This window comes from Podarcis tiliguerta (assembly GCF_965153285.1).
Source record: "Podarcis tiliguerta genome assembly, chromosome: 3".
NCBI lineage: Eukaryota > Metazoa > Chordata > Lepidosauria > Squamata > Lacertidae > Podarcis > Podarcis tiliguerta.
The window spans coordinates 18280686-18301850 of record NC_139536.1 but is presented as its reverse complement, the minus strand read 5'-3'; the positions used below and the strand labels follow the sequence as shown (position 1 = coordinate 18301850).

The following is a 21165-nucleotide window of genomic DNA, read 5'->3' as shown; positions in this document are numbered from 1 at the left end:
GCCCCATCCCACCTGGTCCCACCGTGCTCCTCCCCAGATGGAGACAGGCCAGCTTTGTCCTATATTGAAAGATTTTTGGCAGAAGGTAACTGAAACTATCAACAGAACTGTAAGGAACAACCTTACATTAACAGAGCAAAACATCCTCTTGAATTATATACTCAGCACATGGAACCTTAAAGGTAAAGGGACCCCTGACTGTCAGTTCCAGTCGCGGACAACTCTGGGGTTGCGGCGCTCATCTCGCTTTATTGGCCGAGGGAACCGGCGTACAGCTTCCGGGTCATGTGGCCAGCATGACTAAGCCGCTTCTGGCAAACCAGAGCAGCGCACGGAAACACCATTTACCTTCCCGCTGGAGTGGTACCTATTTATCTACTTGCACTTTGACGTGCTTTCGAATTGTTAGTTTGGCAGGAGCAGGGACCGAGCAATGGGAGCTCACCCTGTCGCAGGGATTCGAACCGCCGACCTTCTGATCGGCAAGTCCTAGGCTCTGTGGTTTAACCTTGCAAACCTTACAAAAGGACAATACGAGTGGACTCTCCATGCCCTTACCACAGCAAAAAGACTGAAAAATAAAAATGCGGCTCCCTTCTATGACTGGATTGAAGAAGTATACAAACTCGCAACATATGAACAACTTGCATATAAACACAGACTTGCCATGGACAAATTCCATGGTATTTGGAATACATTCTTACAAATACTGTTATAGGTTAAGATCTGGTGAAGTACAATAACAACTCCGTAAAATATGCAGTTTTGGGCCTCCCCCCCCCCCTTATTTCCCCTTCTACACGGGTTCTATTTCTCTTTCTCTCTCTTTTCTCTACGTCTCACATATAATTATGTACTTTTTGGATTTTCAATAAAGATGTTGTCTTTAAAAAGTCCTGCTTGGACTATTTACCTGAACTAGGGGGCTCAATTCTGCTAAACAGCTCTCTCCAGGCTGCATCCAGGAACAAGGTGCTGTACCTGTTGTCCACAGAGCCAAGGTACTTGGCCACAGGGTGGGAGCCTGCGAACGACACAGAGGAAAAGGAAGCATTTCGTGGAATAAATAAATACCTACGACGCTGGAGAAGGCAAGGAGAACAAAGCTTTAGGAAGCTGTGCCAAAGGGCAAAATCCTGTTTCTCCTGGTTTGCCTCCACTATTTCCAGCCCTTCTTTTTCTTTTTCCAGTTGGAGAGGCCGAAGGGATGTTCCCACAGGTCAACCAGGGCGGACATCCTAGCAGGGAAGACACAGCGGCCTTCCAGGACAGCCACCCCCCCAACCCCCATGGCAAAGCTCTTACCCAACGGCACCACGAGGAAACGGAGATAGTTGAGCCAGTCCGGGGTCTTGCCGGCTAGCTGCTCCACAAAGAAGCGCAGGACGATGCTCAGGTAGCTCTGGTCCCCTGCGACGGCCACTTTCACTGGGGGAGGCATGTGGGAATTACAGTTACAGCTGCCGGAGGAAGAGAGATGCTGAGAGATTCACAAAGAAGCAGCCCCCCGGAAAGAGCACAGCCAAACTACTGACCCCAACACTGGCGCCTCACTACTCCACTGCCATCACAAAGCCTAGAATCTACCAGCCTTTGGACCAAACCAGGCGAGTGGGAAGGAGGGGGGAGAGAGGGAAAGGGGTGGCAGAAGAAAGAGGGGGGTGGCAGAAAGAGAGCGGAAGAGGGAGGGAGAAGGGGTGGCAGAGAGGAAGTCTGCCCTGCCCTGTGTTGTCTCGGTCTCTGCTCACTATCTGGGATGAATGACTAACATCCTGACCTAATAGCTGCAGAAAACATCAGCACACTAATCCTTGTATTTACCAGAAAAGCTTATATTATCGCAGGAACCAGACTTCTCACAGACACCAACATCTCTTTCAAGGTGCATTTCTTATCCAGAAACTACAGAGATAAAGATGCAGTCTTCCCAAAACCAAGGCTTCATCCTCTTTACTTCAAACCAGTAAACACAGAGTTCAAAGGACTTCTGAACTACGTTACTCAGGAAACTCCCTCTCCACAAACTATAAAGTCCATAATTTCAATGGCTGGCCAGCTCACGGCTTCAATGGGACCCCCTCTTGGCTCCTCAAGGACCTCAAGGATCAATCCTATAGTTTGCTGGACCACGGTGAGTGAAGCTGTCCCCTTGCCAAGCACAGGGATCTGAAGAGTAGAGCTTAGCACTTGCAGAAGGCTCAAATCTCTGTTCTGTGCCTTTGAGTTCCGTTTGCTTCAAGATCAGGTTTTTCTGCACTTACTTTCCAGGCTTTGGGGGGTGTCATCAGACCTTCTCTTTACAGATTTCAAGGTGTGGGTGTCTAATGGTTGCTGCCCACACATGTGTATCCTTGTGGTCTGGTCAGCATCCATATACAGTGGACGCTCAGGTTGCAAACGTGATCTGTGCGGGAATCACTTTTGTAACCTGCAGCACCGTGTGCGCGCACGTGCAGGTTGCGATTCGGCGCTTCTGCGCATGCGCATACTGCGATTTAGCCCTTGTGCGCATGCGCGACCGCCGAAACAAAGTAGTAACCCGTTAAGGTACTTCCAGGTTTCGGCACGTCCGTAACCCGAAAAAACGCAACCTGAAGCGTCTGTAACCAGAGGTATGACTGTATTCTCGTTTTATTTCCGTGTAGCAAACCAATCTTTTCCTACATCCTGGCATGACACGTTCTTTATAAGGGTTAAAGGCACACAGGCGTTTTTCACAGACTCAACACAGAAGATTCCAATCCTCCTGGAGACCTGCATGTTGAGTTCATCCATGTGGTGCGCAAGCCTGAGCATTCAGACGCACACCTCCTAGCAACTTGGGTAGCTGCAACCCCTGCATACATAAACCCCCAAAGTCCTTTCTTTGGGGTCCACCTGAAAAGCCAACATGGGGCCCTCAGACCCTGGTTTGTTGCTCCCGCCGGCAATACTCACTATCTCTGGATGCGAGAGACGATGGTGTTGAAAGCGGCCTGCACATCCGCCATGGAGCAGGTGGAGACAATGGGCTGCTTGTGCTCTTGCAGCTGGTCGCACAGATACTGCCGAGAGGAAACCAGAAATAAGAGGCAGGAATGGGATGAAGAGGAAATGCAAACGCTTTGCAAAAATAACTTGGTGGGGAGGTACCAGAGCCCTCCCCCAAATCCAGGAGTTGCCAACATGGTGCCCTCTAGAATGTTGAATTTCAAGCCATTGCCTCCAGTCGGCATGGCCAATGGTCAGGGATGATGGGAGTTTTCAGTCCAGCAAGATCTAGAAGAGCCACAGGTTGGGTTCATTTATCCGTTGGCTTTATTTGGGAATCATTAGCACTTCTAAGGTTCCCCATTCTGGCTTTAGACCCAGGTTACTTGAAGGAGTATCTGTGCTCATATGAACCTGCCTGAGCCTGGAGAGGCTATTAAAAAATCCGCTCTGGAAACAAACATGTAGCCACTGAAGCTTCCTGGTTGGAAGTGCTTCCAGCTGAGGGCTTTTAATTTTGTAAGAGGGGGGTTCAAATATTGCAAATGGGCCATTGGCAACAGTTGTTGTTTTTATAATTATTTATCAGTGGGTTTTTCTGGGAAAATTAAATTGGAGGAGGGACAGAGGGCTGACATCTTGGTGCCAATTATACTGAAGGGATGCAGCATTTTAAATATTTTTTTGCATGCATGAGGAGTGTTCACCCCACAATAAATACCCATCTGGAAGCACCCAGAGAGCTCAGGACCGCTGCTCCAGATCAATTGGACTCAGCTTGTTCAGATGAACTAAGCCTCCTTACTCTCAAGCTGGGGAGTTTCTTTGAGCCGGGCCCTTGTTCAGGGACTGTTCCCTGGAGCCTCCAGCAGCATTTGCAAAGCTCTGTCTCAATGTCCAAAGAATAATAGAGGATGACATTTTATGGGGGAGCTGAAAACTCACTGAAAAGGGCTGTGGCTCAGAGGTAGAACATCTGCCTTTGCCTAGAAGAGGACCCAGGTTCAATCCCTGCTATCTCCAGGCAGGGCTGGGAGAACCCCCTGCCTGAAACCCCAAAGAGCTGCTTCCAGTGGGCATATTGCTAGACTCCGACTCCCATCATTCCTGACCACTGGCCCTGCTGACTGGGGCTGATGGGAGATGGAGTCCAACAAGCACCCGAAGGGCATCCAGCTGGGAAAGGCTGGCTTTAGAGGCATGCAAGATGCAGGAAGATGGTACCAAGGCTTCCCTGCCCATCCCCAGGGCTCCCTTACCTGGCCTTGCCACTCGGCTATGTTCACCAGGATGATGCTCTCGGGCAGCTGCTCATCCGAGACCAGGATCTGGTTGAGCTGATCATACACAGACTTTCGAGGCACCTGCAATAGCACAACAGAGGAGCATTCACAGACTGCCGCGAAACCCACAGCCACCCTTGGGTTGGCTATGCAAAGGCAGGTAAGACCTCGTGGCCCCAGCAGTGGCTGGTGTCCATTGGGACTGGTAGGGCCGAAGTCGAGGAGACTACCAGCAGGTGGCGCCACAGCCAATGATAGCCAGAATCACTTCCTGACTGGTTGTTAAGGTTGATGGGGTAGTTTCCCTTTCCCCCTAATGGATCAAACTTCACTGCTTGGCCCCTTTCTGATGCCAGGAGCTGCCAATGACTGATTCTTTTCATCTCAGAGCTCCACCACCCCACCCCATCATCATCATCATCATCATTATTATTATTATTATTATTATTATTATTATTTTAATTGACATTTCCCCATAATACAGTACAATTGCAGTTACAAAATATACAAAAGGAGAAAAACAGAAGAAGAAAAGAAAGGGACAACAGAAAGAAAGGGAGGAAAGAGAGAGAGAGAGAGAGAAAGAAAGAGAGAGGAAGGAAGGAAGGAAGGAAGGAAGGCAGGCCCATCAACCCACCACTTCCAGGAGATTCACTCACCTCCCTCCCAGGAAAAAACCCTCTTCCTCCCCCTACAAGCCCCTCCCCACTGCCTGACCTGGGTGCCCTGCCGTGAGTCTGGGGAGCTCTCGCTGTCCAGGCTGCTGGTCCGATCGCCCTGGCCCTTGGAGTTCTGCCTGTCCTTGACGGACATGCTGCGCGGCCGCCACAACTGCTTGTTCTCAACTTTGCTGAAAGGCAAAAGTCTGGTTTGTCGAAGTGATACAGAGGAAGCTGGACCGGGCGGGTGGCAAAAAGAGAAGCCTGCCGGGCGATTGAGCTGCTGCCACTAGCTGCAGCGGGAAAGTCAGCGGCGGAAGTGACAAGCCCAGGCTCAGAGGGACCCCACTGGGTCCCAGACATTTCCAGTGTGTGTGTGTGTGTGTGTGTGTGTGTGTGTGTGTGTGTGTGTCTTTCACACGGATTCAGAGAGCAGGGAAGAGCCACCATGCCTCCAAAGATCACCTCTACCTGCTTTCAGTATCTACGTGCCAAACCTAGGACTGGAAGGGTCTCCAGAGGAGACATTCTTGGTGGGTGCCTGTCAAATCATTTACCGTATTTTTCGCTCCATAAGACGCACTTTTTCCCTCCTAAAAAGTAAGGGGAAATGTGTGTGCGTCTTATGGAGCGAATGCAGGTGGGGGGCTCTGCTCAGCGCTCCCTTTCAAGAGCCGCGTGGAGCGTGTGTGCGGCTCTTGGGGACTTTTCCCTGAGGAGGGAGAAGGGCAGCCCATCAATGATTCTCCCTCCTCGGGGAAAAGCCTGCAAGCGCCGCACACACGCTCCACGCGGCTCGTGAAAGGGAGCGCTAAGCAGAGTCTCCCGCCTGCATTCGCTCCATAAGACGCGCACACATGGGATGCATACAGGCTCTGCTCAGGGCTCCCTTTAAAGAATATTTTTTTTCTTGCATTCCCCCCCTAAAAACTAGGTGCGTCTTATGGTCAGGTGCATCTTATGGAGCAAAAATTACAATTCATTGGAAAAAAAAGTTACAATTCATTGAATTTTAGCTCTTTCAAGCTGCTTCCACACAAGGTGTTTCAACTCAGAATGGCCGTGCTTTGTTCACTTGCTTTTTCCCGAGCATCCAGAGTGGGCCATTATCAAGCCGCTACTCTTGCAGTGTCCCTTCCACCAGGCCCTGTTCCTCTTCGGCCAGTTTGCGGGCGCCTGAGCATTTCAGTCGCGCCGCCTGGATTTGCCGGCATGCAACAGAATCCCACCCGCAAAACAGCGACAGGCTAGCAGCCGCTGTTCTGCCACCAGCCACAAGAGAGAGGCTTTCTTTACCTGGGAGAAACAGTGGCTGGGAACTCTGGCTTGCTGCTGCTGCTCAGCTGAGCCAGCCTGTCCACGCTGCTCTCCTTCAGGACTGTCTCGCCAGGCCCTCCAGGGCAGGATTCATCAACCTCCAGCTCCTGAGGGGATGCACAGAAAGTCTTTCTTCTTTCATTCTTTGGTAACATCAAACAGCTAGTATACCAGGCCAGCCGCTTCCCCTGCCGGACTGACAGGAGCAAGCCAGCTCCTCTTCCCTTGGGCAGGTACCCCTGGGCAAAATGCGCAGAGCCAGCCCTGGAAAAGAGCTCTGTTCCCACCCTCTGCCCCCCAAGTCACAGATCAGCTTCAGCTAGAAATTGGGCATTTGGTGTCCCTGGCCACTCTGCCGGCAGAGACCCGGCAAGCATCCTTGCTTCTGACTTTCAAGAGCAACTTGAAAACTCTCTTATGCCCGTGCAGCTGTACAAGCTTTCGTGATCAGCCGTTCATGTTAACGATTATTTTGCTTTTTTGTTTTGCTAGATTGCTTTTTTGTTGCTTTATGTTTCAGCGCCCCTGTGAGAATTTTTGTATACTTTTTCTATGTGTTTCACGTTTCATCTTTATGACTGCTGTTGTAATAAATAATCCTTCATAAAAATTATTGCACTATATTCTTCATTAAATTACACAGGGGAACAATTTTTTTTTTCATTTTCTGTTGCATGAGATTTTTCAACTGTTCTTATATGTTCTTTCAATGCTGATTTCAAATCTGAAATTGATTTTCGTGTACATGCTATAGTTATCTTTCAATTTCCGACTTTTGCCGATACAGTGGTACCTCAGGTTAAGAACTTAATTCGTTCCAGAGGTCCGTTCTTAACCTGAAACTGTTCTTAACCTGTAGCGCCACTTTAGCTAATGGGGCCTCCTGCTGCCACTGTGCCGCTGTTGCATGATTTCTGTTCTCATCCTGAAGCAAAGTTCTTAACCCGAAGTACTATTTCTGGGTTAGCGGAGTCTGTAACCTGAAGCGTCTGTAACCTGAAGCATATGTAACCCGAGGTACCACTGTATGTCATATTTACACTGGGGATACGTGGACACTGACATGTTGACCACATGGTAATTATTGTCTTGCAAACTTAATTTTTCTTTATTTTTATAGTTTTGTAACCTAAATATTTGTATTTTTTAGACTGGACCATGGCTTCTTCAAGCAGACAAAACTGTGTAAACAAGCCTGATGCCTTTTGTTATGTATGTGGCTGCTACGCACTTCCTCGTCAAAGACGCAATATAAAAGCGTTTGTGAGGCGTGCCTATAAAAGCTATTCTAAAATTCCCCTGGGCGACCAAGACAAGAAATGGGCTCTGCATATTGTTTGTCACAATTGTGAGGAAATGCTTAGAGACTGGACAAAAGGAAAATGGAAGAGTATGCCTTTTGGGGTTCCCATGGTTTGGCGAGAACCAAAGGATCACACAAGCGACTGCTATTTTTGTTTTCCAAACAAGCTGTTGTTATTCAGGTACTTGGTAAAGCCTTTCTGTTGTCCTAGCAAGAAGCTGACCATTTTGAGATCCACACAGATGATCCAGTTGTTTTCCTCACCATGTCCACTTCCTTCATCTTCAGAAGAGACAAACCCCTTAAAAACCGGAATTGGGAGTTCCTCAGAGTGCGGGATAGGTCTAATTGCTGAAGGAATACTGGGATAGGCGACAGAATGTCGGTTTTTCTTGCCAATGCCCTTCGTATTGACCAGACAAAAACAGCATAACAAAATGAGCAAAGCCTTGCCTGGAGAGGGCTGGTAATCACCTACCACACTGGACTCACCATAGCCGCTGTTTCCATGACACCCTCGTCTTGGGCGCGAGGGACACCCACTTTCCGCTTCTCTGCTTCTCCCTGGGCGAACGGGGACAGGCGAGGAGGTAGTGGAGAGAGGAGTGAGAATAAAAGTTTGAATAAGTTAGTAGATAGGACCTCCGATTCAAGCATCTCCAAGAAGAGAGCGGAAGCAGGTCGGTGCTGAGCACAGGGAAAACAAAACCCTTCCAAAACACACTTTGCTTGGTTTAGGCGCCCCAGGAGAGAAGTAACATGGCGGCGGAGGTCAGGGGGCAGGGAAGCCCAATCCCCAGCACTGCAGGGACTGGGGTGACCCCAGCAGCTGAGCCAGTAAGTCCAGTTAACCCACCTCTCCTATACTGTGAAAAGAAGCAGCTTATCCAGGAAAAGACAGGGGGTGGGGTGGGGGAAAGGAGGAAGAAATGTAACAGGGATTGCTCTCGACAGCATACCGGTTCTGGAACGGTGGCGGGGGGAGCCTGAGGCTTTCCAGATGTTGTTGGACTACAACTCCCATTACCCTTGCAAGCTGGGGCTGGTGGGAACTGGAGTCCGGTAAATATCAGGCGGGCCACAGGTTCCCCACTGCTGTTCTGTGGGGGGCAGGACCAGGCAGGCAGGCTGCTAGCAGGGGGAAAGAGGAGGAGGAAGAGGAGGAGGAGGAGGAAGAGGAGTAACTCACAGGGCTGCCCGACTCTCGCTCCTGCCCCTTTTGGCCGTGCAGACTGCTGATCTCAGTCTGGGAACCAGAGTGAGAGACGCCCTCAAAGAAGCGCCTGCAGGAGAAACAGACGGACAGACAGACGGACAGACAGACAGAGAGACAGACGGACAGACAGAAAGAAAGAGAAATGAGGGAGAAGTGAAGTCACCATCACCCGCCCCGCCCCCTGGGCTCAAACCCCTCCCCAGCCTCTGCCCCCAGGAAGCACCACAAGCAAAAAAAACCCGTCACCAGAGCCCTGGCCTGGCCTGACACGGACACACAAAGACAGTTGCGGGTGGAGGGAGTGGTGGGGCCTGTTGAGCAGCGTGAAAGCAAGGCTTCACCTTCGAGGCAGAGAAAGGACACCGCAAGAGCAAAGCACCCCTGTTTCCAGGTAGAAAAAGTCCACTAAACTGGGAAGCTGCTATAGGCCAGGTCAGGCCACTGGTCCATCTATTGGCTACACCCAGGGGTGGGGAACTTCAGGCCCAGGGATGCAGCTCCTCAGGCTTCTTTAACTGGCCCAGACCACACACCCTCTGCAACACCACCACCCTTCCCTTCACCATCCTTGCTTTGTGCTCTCGAGTGGTTTTTGCCAGGCTAGAATTTGCACAAAAGTTACATTTGGCATCCGGCTCTTGAAAAGTTGCCCAGAAGGCAACGCCTCCCTCGGGTTGCAAAAGGTTTGCTAACCCTGGTCTGCCTTGACTTGCAGAGGTTCTCCGGGGTTTCAGGCAGGAGTCTCTCCCAGCCTACACCTGGAGATACCAGGGAATGAACCTGGGACCTTCTGCATTCAAAGCACGTGTCCTGCCAATGAGCCACAGCACTTCGCTGAGCAAGAAACTGCAGACATTGCAATATGATGAGGTTGCTAAGAAGCCCCAGAGAGAGAGGCAAAGGAAAGTGGTTCAAGCTCTGGCCTGGATTTTATAGCCACGCTGCAAGATCTACACCAAAGACCCGCCTGAGTGCTGTACAGGCCTCTGCTGGGGTGTCAGCAGAGGGGATGGGAATGACTTAGGCTGCGTCTGACTTCAGATGCCTGACGCAGCTTCAACAGCTACCCTGTCGGACTGTTCCTGGTGCATCAGAGCTGCAGATCTAGACAGTACAGACAAACGTAATGACTGAGAACCTCAAATGTAGGTGAAGATGCTGGGAGAGTTACAACTGCCTCCGGGTGAGCAGCCGAAAAGCTTTTGTTAAACAGGAAGGGAGTGGTTTCCCTTGCTTTTCTCTGGTCGCCAGTGAGGTGCAAAGCATTTAGCAAGCACATGTAGCAACCAAGTAGGCTTGTAACCTTTGCAAGGAGAACCATCGTATGTCCCAAGGTGACCTCTGTGCCTGATGCGCTGGCCGTGCATTAAGGTCACTATGTAAGAGGCCACTCCTAGCAGCCACTCCCTCACTATGGAGTTTCTGCTTTCTAGGAGGTTGCATAGAGCCACATTCTCATCCTTTGCAATGAGCAGGAGTTTTTCCTGCTGGGTCTGACGGCTGGAGATCAGCAGGGATAGCAATATTTCAGAGGTCAAACACTCCATCTAATCCAGCATCCTGTTTCACAGAGAAACCAGTTAAGTATAATTGGTTTAATTCCCAATGAAATGGGAATGCCTGTGTGCACTGGTGGAAGGGTTTAACAGGAAGATTCCTCTGAAGCTAAATTCAGAGCAAAAAAGGCTCTCTGAGCTGCCTTGATGGGCTGATAATTAACTGTTATTGTTCTCAGGCTGGAGTTTTAACCTTAAATCACATGAGAGGTATTGAACTACAAATTCGCCATTTTAGAAGGGTGTTGGCTGAAGTCTTTGTTCCCAGACTCTGTAGGGATGTAAAAGACTCTCCCAGGAGTTGTGTATTGCGTACCCTAAGGAAGGATGCAGTCTGGAATGCAGGCTGTGAGGAGATACAGACAGTTTCCTTCCTCACTGCTTTTATATCTTTTTCGGTGGTATGAAGTAAGAGGAAACCCCTTTTTGCGCCGCTCAGTGCTTTCGGCTGGAGACCTCCTCTCCAGTTTTTTTTGGGGGGGGCGGGTTAGCATCGCCTTTGTGCCCCCTCCCTCTCGCTTTTCCACAATGGGTGTGATCCACTGAAGCACAGCACTTTCCCCGACCTGCTCCTCAAGTGCACCATGCCGGAAGTCGTTTTTGAATAATATCTAATGGGTCTGGAGAATGCTTCAGTTCCAAAAGGAGTCAGTTTTTATGCATCCAGCTGCTTCAAGCTGTGCAACATTAATATCTGCAATAAGGCCAACCAGACACTTCCTAGAAGCTTTACAAGCACCCCCCCCAACCCTGCAACTGACTACATAATTGGAGGTATCAATTTGCAACTAGGATCAACCACTGGGTTAACGTATCCTTTGTGAATTTATCCCATCTCCCTTGAAAACCATCAAAGCCAGAGGTGGTGAGGAACCAACAGCTCCCCCAGATGTTGCTGGACTCAATCAGCTTCCAGCCAGCATAGCCCACGATTGAGGATGCTGAGATCTGGACTCCTGAAACATTTAGCAGGCCATGGGTTCGCCATCCCTGTCCTAATCTGTGCCCATCACCACATTTTGCAACTACAGAGGCCAATAGTCTTGAATCCACTGCCAAATCCATTACCTTGATTGAAACCTACCATCCCTGTTCTTCAAACCCATGCACACTTTTCAAAACCTCTGTCCCAGCGTGGGGGCTCTGTGGCTCTCCAGACATAATAAAATTGCTACTCCCGCCATGTTTGACCACTGGCCATGCTGCCTGGGGCAACTGGGAATCGGGAGTCCAGGCACAGGCTCCCCAGTCCTGCTTTACCATCTCCATCTCCCAAGAGTATTTTTTTTCTGAACCCCAAAGTTCCAGAAGTTGCTCCTGCCCTGATCATTTGGTTGTGCTTTTCTGCACCCTTTCCTCAGCTCTATGATGAGAAAGGGGATCTGCAGGATCGTAAGAGAATATGGAATACCCATATGTATGTTCTGTCTCTCCACATTGCTCCAGCCTGCCCCAGCAGAGAACAAGCCATTTAAACACAGCTGCTAAGTGAGGTGGCCGGGCCTGACTCCTCTACCAGGCTCTGAGATGCAACTGTTTTCCCCCCATCTCCCTCCCTGCCCCTCTTCCAAGCGCACACGCGAAAGGGCTGCTTCTGAAGCAGGGATGGATGTGATCGTAACGCCCTCCCCTCCCTTGGGCAGTGCAGCCTCTCGAAGGAGGGGCCCTCCTGCTCCATCAATCCACGCCGTTCTCTGGTGGGGCTTACGCAGGGCTCTCTATCAGCCTGTCAAATCCAAGGTCAGCCTCAAGTTATCAGCATCTATCACCCAGCTACTTTATAGTCCCAAACCTCCCTCTTTCCCCCTCAGAAAATGAATCAAAAGTGCAGGAGCTGTGCCTCATAAGTCACACCCTGCCGCTGGGGCACCGTCAAGGAGCCTGGCTTCGCGGTGGGAAAGGAAACCAAGGCTGCAAACATTTAAAGTGTATTTAAAGCACATTCTAACCTGCCCAAATGGCCTGTTTTTCACGCTGTGAGCTGCCCTGTGATCTTTGGATGAAGGGTGGCGTTGCGCATTTAATAAAGAAATAGATAATAAATGCCCTGCACAGAGCTACAACCCATAGCAACTCCTAACAGTTCCCAGGATTCCTGAAGTGTTTTAAATGCATGGTGTGTGCATGCAGCTGAACGGTCTTGTTTTTCCGGCACGGCGTCTGCCTGGGGGGTTGTGTCTCCTTTGGGGAAGGAGGAAATGGCCTCCAGAGCACAGGGGAAGACCTTGAAACCCTACGAGTCTCCCAGTTGGTACGAGGCCTGAGCTTCTTGTCTCACCTCCTGCCGGCTCTTACCTCAGGGTGGGCTTTGGAGTGCTGTGGACGCTTTCGTTATCCTCGATCTCGGGGCCGCTGTCACTGTTGTTGCATTCCTCGAGGCTGTCGTACAGCAGACCCAGGTCCTCTTCCACCTCCTGCGTCTGATCCACTGGGTCAGAATCCAGAACCTGCAGAACCCAAAACACACAGTGGGGTGTGGGGGCGGGTATACTCTCACGTACACCACAAGACCATTTTGAAAATGAATTTCACCACTTGTAACCCCGTCTTTCCAAGACCAAAAATTTAAAAATGAAGTCACCAAGTGTTGTAATCCATTCAGAAAAGAATTACAGATTTTCTAGCATATATTTATATTTGTAGCGTGAAATATAGGAAAGTTTCTTATTTTTTAAAAAAACCCTGCATGTGACAAATTTTAAGGCACATGGAATCCCTTTTTGTGTTACGCAGCTAGGCAGGGAGGCAAAATACCCCCCAACTATTGGGGGGACACACCTCTTAGCTGGAGCTATTTCCTAGACATATTCTTGATTAAATTGTCCCTACAGATTCTCGAACTGATCTTTACGTCTGGATGTGACACTTCTCTGTGCAACTGATGTGCCCCGTTATGCTATGGTGGTTCTGTTGTTTTTGCATTTGTAACCTGTGTTATGCACTATGCAACAAAATTTAAAAGCAAACAGTGACATTTAAAAATATTAAAGCACTCTGATATCACTTTAACAGTCAGGGAATCTTGAGAATTATTGTTTGTTAAGGGTGCTGACCCCATAGAACTACAATTCCCAGCACCCTTTAAAAAAACAGTTGCTGGAATATTTTTTTTGGGGGGGGAGGGGAGACCTGACTGCTAAAGCGGTATAAAAGTGCTTCAAATGTGTGGCGTGGATGTGACTGTCGCTTTCCTCAATCTCTTTTCTCGGGGGGTGTGGAACCTGAAGCCTCAGGCAGGAATGAAGCGCTCTAGGCCTCTCTATCTGGCGCTTGGGGTCGCATTTACTTCACAGCCCCCCCCCCCCCGTTCCAATAAACCTCCCTGGCCCTTCCCCACAGCCTCATCAGGAGGTTTTTGCCTAACTGGGAATGTGTCTTTGAACTCAGAGGATGCCTCTTTGCTTGCCTGGCAGCAGGAGGAAGAGATGCGGGTCTTGTGGGTGTGGATGTGAAAACCTCTGATTTCTGAGTGGATGGAATATGTGGCCTGTTGTGCCAAGGTTAGAGCCATCGCCTGTATTCTGCCAATGACTCTGTCTGGCCACACTCGCTGCTGGCCCCCCAAAGCTTCTTTCTAAGTTTGCGTGGCCCTTGGAGTGAAAACTGCTCCCCACCAGGGCCGTAGGAAGGGGTGGGGGGCTCCCCGGGTGTCATCCTGAAGGGGGTGACATTCGGCGCAGCCCCCCCCCCATGACTACTTGCTGTAGGGGAGGATCGCATGCGCTGCATCAAGATCTGCCCCCAAGGAGGATCATGCAGTCGCGCCAATCAGCACTGTGGGCGGATCAGCCCCGCCCCCATGGACAGATCGCCCCGCCCCCGGGTGCACGGTCGGAGCACCCAGCTCTGCCCCTGCTCCCCACCTGCCTGACACCAACAAAGGGGTGCTGGGGACTCATCTTCCATCCTCTAATTTGAAAGGCACACTTGCCCAACTCATGGAAGTAATCCTCTTTATAGGTCTTCTGGGCTATGGCAATTTATATTTGTTATAAGCTGTCTTATCCACATTTGTTTTCTGTTATTTGCTTTTCCATCTTGCAATGCATATACTTGTGCTTCAATAAAAAAAAGTCTTTTCAAAAAAATCCAATTACCAGATTCTGTGCCAGGCATCAGATTCCATACGAAATTATCCACACTGGGAGTTTTGAGAAGACAAACAGCTCTGTGTATAGCTACAGAAACAATTGATTCTCCAAGTCACTTCCACACACACCCCTTTTAAACAAGCTTTTTTACTCCCCAGGCAGCTTTAATTTTTTTTAGAAAAAATTCTCCCTTCTGAAACACCTTTCTTTACCTTTCTAAGGCAGAAGTACATCATGTAAAAAAAACCACACACACACACACAAAACAAAAAAACACACACAACAACAACACCAGTTGGTCATTGTTAAGACTATTTAGCTTTAAAAGTGAGTTTGCTTTCTTCTTCCACCCTCCCTGCTCCTTTTCCCTTTAGTGCTGTGTCTTTTTTAGATGGCCAGCCTGCTAGTCAGGACTGTCTCATTTCAAATGATTTATTGTAAGCTGCTCTGGGAGACTTCTTTGGCTGAAGAGCAGGGTACAAATATCCTGGATGAAAGAAATAAATAGTTCAAGCTCGAACCAGGCCACAGGGGAGAAATTAACAGAAGTAGAAAGCACATGCCTGCAGCATCCTGGGCTGCCCAGGTTTCTAAAGCCAGTGGAGTTTGGAGTGCACTCTGCAACACCAGGCAAAAATCAAACAATAATCTAATGAATTTGCGGGGAGAGGGGAAATCCCTTTTTGCTCCCCTGCAGTATCAAAATGCACACATACTGACCATAGATGCCCGGAAAGAGCATTTCTCAGCTGTTTGGTACTAGACAACATCACCCACCAATATCCCCTTTTTCTCTAGTTGTGGCCATAACAAATACTTCTCATCAATCTCATGCAATCAAACAGATGAAACCTGGTGAGGGGGTGTGTGTGTGCTGTGCCTCCTCTGCCCGTCCGAACATTATCTGCTAAGACCTGCTTGGAAACCCTTAATGATGACATTTTGGTGACCTGAAGCCAGCCGATTAACCAAGGCCGAAAGGATAAATAAATAATACTGTAAAGGGGCAATATATCTGCAGGATTTTTAATTTTATCCCCCCCCGCCCCTTTTGTTCATAGAAGATGGCATTAAAACAGCATGTTAATGGCATTTGCGGATATTACTAATGATGAAAGCTGTGAATGCTAAGTAAGGACGGATTGAAATGATTTCTGTTTTGTTTTTTGTTAAAGGGGATCTAGCAAGGTTGAGGGGGGTGGGAAGCAAGCAAGAAATAACAGGCATTTGGATGCTGCCAGAGTGGGAGGAGGAAGCAGAGTTAACCTACTTCTCATGCACCAAGCTTGGGGTGAGGGCTTCTGATCTTCCTTGTCCTGGCGTAAATCCCATCTGTACTTCAGTTATGAATATACAAAGTGGATTTATACTGGGTTAATGGCCCACCTAGCCCAGGATTATCACCTGCAGCCTTTGCCAACCTGAACCCCCAGATGTTTTCAACTACAACTCCCAGTGCTGGCAGCGGCTGCAGGGAGTTGCCATCCAAAACATTGGGAGGGCACCAGGTTGCCAAAGGCCGGCCCGCTGTGCAATGCAGAGGTCATTCCAGAAGAAGCCACCCCAAACTTGGCTGCCAGAGATTCTTATATACTGCTGGCGCTGGAAGACTGCACCACCTGTACTCAAAGCATGCGATCTGCCGTCAGGCTGCGGAGAAGGGAAGCAGGGCATTCTCTCGCCTCTGCAAGAAACCAGCTGCCCTTGGTATACCTGAAGGAACGTCTCCACCCCCATCGTTCAGCCTGAGGTCAAGCGCCAAGGGCCTTCTGGCGGTCCCCTCACTGGGAGGTTACAGGGAACCAGGAAGAGGGCCTTCTCGGTGGTGGCGCCCACCCTGTGAAATGCCCTCCCATCAGATGTCAAAGAAATAAACAACTATCTGACTTTTAGAAGACATCTGAAGGCAGCCCTGTTTAGGGAATTTTTTTAATGTTTGATGTTTTATCGTGTTTTTAATATTCTGTTGGAAGCTGCCCAGAATGGCTGGGGAAACCCAGCCAGATGGGCAGAGTATAAATAACAAATTATTATTATTATTATTATTATTATTATTATTATTATTATTATTCACCCTCCACAGTCTCCTGGCAGTGGCCATTCATCTGTCTGCAGCAAGGGTTCAATTAGGCGAACAGAGTAGTCTGTGTCAGGTCTGCTGGGAGACCACCCCATGCAGCTCCTCCTTTCCCATTCCAGCTATAAGCGTCGTCCCTCCCCCCAACTTAACACACTATCGACTCGTGCACCAGGAAATAATTAAATAACCCGATTCAAACCCGGAAATAGTGGGAGAGAGGGAGAGCCCGAGTGTCTTTGTGGCTCACAAGCAGACCCTCCCTGGAGCCTGAAGAAAGACATCAGTGAGGGCAGGGGAATCTCCAGAGAGACCGGAGGTGCAGCAGGACTTTGTTTACTCTGTTCAGCCTCCCCGCCTAACAGCTGACGCATGTGGTGGCGCAGAAGCAGCCGCCTTCCTGTGCATCGTCCCAGCCAGTCCCGGAGCGCCAATTCTAGTTGTGGATATTTGGGGATGCAGTGTTTTTGGTAGGGGTTGAAGAGAGAGAGCAGCAGAGAGGGAGTTTAAAGGGTGTTTTATAGAGGATGCTCCCCATGTGATTTCACTTATATGCGCAGGGCCCCTGGAATGTAACCCCCGCGTAAGTGGCGGGGGGGGGGGGCGGACGTCTGCAGTTCCCCACCCCTACCTACAGGCACAAAGTCTACCGTAGACAATGAAGCTGTCTAACACCGTGTCAGACAATGGGACCATCTAGCTGAGCAGCACCTACACTGGCTGGCAGCCGCTCTCCCAGGCTTCAGACAGGAAGTCTTTGCAGTCCTCCCTGGAGATGAGGGGGAATGAACCAGGGACCTTCTGCGCTCTAAGCAAATGTTCCACCACTAAGCTAGCTAAGCCTTCCTCAGCAGGGTCCTGCTCACAGGGTCCCAGCTGCCCAAGAGATAGGTGGTGCTCCTGCAAACAGGAACCTATGTAGGGAGGTGGAGGGGGGGGAGGAGAGGAAGAGGTGGGCAGAAGAGAGAAAGCCAGCTGGCCACACGCTTGACAGGGACAGACTCACAGCTTCTTACCTCGTCCGTCACTTTAAACCTCTTCAGCAAGGCAACAAATTTCTGCTTGAAGTTTGGTTGCTAAAATGAGAAGGAAGTTGGGGATGGGGGTAAACATTTCAGTCACAGTGCTAGAGGCTTCTCACTTCCCCCCTACCCTGGCTACAGACACGCGCCTCGCTGGCTTCTTTAAACTTTTCCTGAAGGCAAAACCCACTAGCCAAAATAATAATAATGATGGGGGCGAAAACCCTAAGCAGGCCCAGCTCCAGGTATTGTCGGGCAGGCTGCCCCCTCGGCACCAACCACCCCCTGCCCAGTACTTATCACTGGGGCTCTTGCCATGGGTGCTGACAGCACCCCAATCCCCACAGCGGCTTATAGGGCAGTTCTCTTGCACTGCCTATTATCAACACTACCTTTCCTCCAGACTCCCTTTGGAAGCCAGGGACACTGGAAGTTGTTTTATACTGAGTCAGGCCACTGGGTCCATCTAGGTCAGTTTTGTCTGCACTGAGTGGTAGCATCGGCTCTCCAGATTTCGGACAGGGGTCTCTCTGCACCCTACCTGGAGATGCCAGGTAAACCTAGAGCCTTCTGCATGAAAAGAAGATGCTCTACCGCTGAACTACGGCCAACGACAAGAACGCAACGTGCGACTGCTTAATAAATCATCTGAGCACTGAACAGAACGTGGAAGCAGCCATGGTCTTTGCTCAGAGGAGTCGGAATCTGCGAGGCCAGAATATAGGCTTTGGGTGGGAAGATGTCAAGACCCATTATTGCCCCAGCCCTGACAGAGCTGCCACTCCACTGACAAGCAGCCCTTTCAGCCATATCCAAAAGCAAATCAATGTGGCAGCTGACTGCGTGCCCCTAAGTGCTGCGCATAAGCAGGCGCACGAGAAGCCGGCCATGTAGACAGCCATTTGGATGGAGGGATGTGGAGGTCAGGAATCAACAGTGGAGGGGGGTTTGCATGCATGGATGGCTTGAAGGTGCCGGATTGCTGAAAAGCAGCTGCCACACAAAGGCATGTGTTAAGAGGATGGGTGGGGAATCTGTGGCCTTCCAGATATTGTGGGACTCCATCTCCCATTCAGTCCCAGCCAGCATGGCCAACTGTCAGGGATGATGGGAAATGTAGTCCAACAATATCCAGAGGGAATCAGCGGAGAAGACTGTTATATGGGATCAATGAGTTACGCAGCTTGTCTATTACGCAGATTAAGCACATTTGCTTATTTTGCAAAATTTAATCCTGCTATTTTGGGGGGAAATAACTGGAGATAAACTTCTCCAGCATACCAACAAGTTCAACTTCTGGTCAACCAGACTCTAGCCTGAGCGCTATCCTCTATGGCGCCACCTGCTGGGGAGGATCGGAGAGCCTCCCGCATCTAGTCTGTTGTGCTGGGAATAAAATAAAATAAAATAAAAACTCCAACCCCCACAAACTCCCCTTTGGAAAGGCAAGGAAGGGTGTCTTTACTCTGGTCATCGATGTGGTTCTGATCATTTTCCGCCTGGCTTTCTTCGGCTTCCTCACTTCATCCTCTTCATCATATAAATCCTGAGAAGCGAGAGATGGCAGCACAGAATCAGAAGAATGTGAAGTTCCACCCCTCTCCATGTGGCCCTCAGAGATGCACCAGGCAGCTCCCCTCAGTGGCCTTATTTCGCACTGGGCAGAATGTGTCCCTGAACTTGATAAAGACTCTGGCTGGTCTGAATGAAGGACAGAGAGGGGTGAGAGTAGAAACTAGCCTGCTGTAGAAAGGCAGAATTTGTTGCCCATACCTGCCATGTGGCCCTTGAAAAGTTGCCCAGAAGGGACTGTGGACCTCAGGATGGAAATACCATTCTAAGCGAAACCACTGTATGTACCGTATTTCTCGCTCTATAAGACGCACCAGACCACATGACACATCTAGTTTTTGGAGGAGGAAAACAAGAAAAAAAATATTCTGAATCTCAGAAGCCAGAACAGCAAGAGGGATCGCTGAGCAGTGAAAGCAGCAATCCCTCTTGCTGTTCTGGCTTCTGGGATAGCTGCGCAGCCTGCATTCACTCCATAAGACGCACACACATTTCCCCTTACTTTTTAGGACGGAAAAAGTGAGTCTTATAGAGCAAAAAATACGGTAACTGATGGCAATACTGCTCAGAGACTGGATACGGGTGAGCTGCTAAAGCAGCAGCATAACTTGGAAGGCAACATGGGGAGAACAGCAGATGTCAATGGGCTGCCTTCGTTGCTGGGACTCCAACTCCCATCAGCCCCAACCAGCACAGCCAATGGTTAGGAATGGTGGGAGTTCTAGTCCAGCGACACCTGAGAGGCACCACATTGGCTACCGCTGTCATAGAGGGAAGGTGAGACCCGAATAGACAGAGAGACAGACAGCAGGCTGGTTGGTCAGTAGCTACCTGGCCTTGCACGGCATCATCGCTGGCTTCCTGCTCGGAGGAAAAGCTGTCGTCCTCTTCTTCAGAGTAGTTGTCAATATCTGGAGAGCGATCTGGAACGGGAAAAGGCAGAGACCATGGCCAAACTGCACTGAGTCAGCAAGGGGAAAGGAAGGGAGTCTGGGGGAATAGAGGAAGACATGGTGTGGAACCAATGAGTTTGCCATTAAGGCCTGATGGCAGGGAGCTACTGAAAGGATTCTGGAAGAGGAGTGGCACAAGCAGAGTGAAAGAACAGAGGGCATGTTTAGGAAACAAAGCTGTTCTGGATGGATGTAGGAAAGGACATATCACAGGACAGAAAGACAGTGAAGGTACAGATGAGAGTTGGATGAGAACCTGACCAAAACAGTTTTTAGGTACTAGGCTCAGAGAAGCCTTAGGTTTAAGGAATACATTACTATGTTTGCGATAACTTTTAACAAAAAAAAAACCCCTGAAGCTTTTCTTTTAGGGACAGTTAGCCAATAGAATTAATGGATTATGCTGAAATGGCAAGATTAATGGGTGTAATAAGAAACCAAGAAGAAGAAATTATTAAAGATTGGGGAAATTTTGTGGTATATTTGAAAAACTCATGTATACAAATAAGCTCATTAGCAGGACTAACGTAAAACTAGCTGTTAGATTATGAGAAACTAAAAAATAACTTAAAGATGGAGTAATGTGGAAAATGCAGCACGGAAATTAAAATTTAAAAAACCCCACAAAAGTGGGGTGGGGGGAGTCAAATATATGCGATTTGTGTTTTTGTTATTTGCATGTCTGTAAATTTCTTTTGAAAAACCGAAAAATAAAATTTATAAATAATAATAAAAAATAAGTAATACATTACCTGCTTTGATTTTGGGGCCAGAGGGGACGTTTCCATCTTCGTGATCAATGGGCTGGCTAGAGAGAGAGTAGATGCTGATTTCGGCCACTCGGATGCTCACATCCTTGATGTTGCTGTGGAGGCCCAGGAGCTGCCCTCCATCTGTCGGGTGCTGCATGACCTGAATAAGGGATCAATGATACTCAGCACACAGGAGGAAGCCTCTGGAGCAGGCCAGTGACCTGCCGTAGGGAGGCAGAATAACATGTATTTGGGCTCCGTGTAGAGAAATGTGTTATACATTGGGCTGCCTTTGAAGATGGCTTGGAAACTGCAGTTGATGCAGAATTCAACAAGCAGAATGTTGATCACAGCAGGACTGTCTGAACAAAGAACACCACTTTTGGCATGACTG

The 21165-nt window shown here is 49.3% G+C and overlaps 1 protein-coding gene across 4 annotated transcripts in view; it reads right to left on the bottom strand.

Annotated features, from left to right (window-relative positions):
* Positions 1–21165, bottom strand: part of LOC310674120 (phosphofurin acidic cluster sorting protein 2-like) — a 168534-nt gene that overhangs the window by 12224 nt on the left and 135145 nt on the right. For all 4 annotated transcript variants that reach the window (XM_083433008.1, XM_083433007.1, XM_083433009.1 and 1 more), the window contains exons 5-17: positions 20772–20931; positions 19898–19989; positions 18960–19040; positions 17489–17548; positions 12600–12751; positions 8722–8815; positions 8025–8096; positions 6209–6336; positions 4971–5103; positions 4230–4334; positions 2938–3044; positions 1306–1460; positions 914–1024 (exon numbers count right to left, since the gene is read on the bottom strand). In XM_083433008.1, coding sequence (XP_083289134.1) covers positions 914–1024; positions 1306–1460; positions 2938–3044; positions 4230–4334; positions 4971–5103; positions 6209–6336; positions 8025–8096; positions 8722–8815; positions 12600–12751; positions 17489–17548; positions 18960–19040; positions 19898–19989; positions 20772–20931 — 1450 coding nt within the window. The remainder of the gene's footprint in view (positions 1–913; positions 1025–1305; positions 1461–2937; positions 3045–4229; positions 4335–4970; positions 5104–6208; positions 6337–8024; positions 8097–8721; positions 8816–12599; positions 12752–17488; positions 17549–18959; positions 19041–19897; positions 19990–20771; positions 20932–21165) is intronic.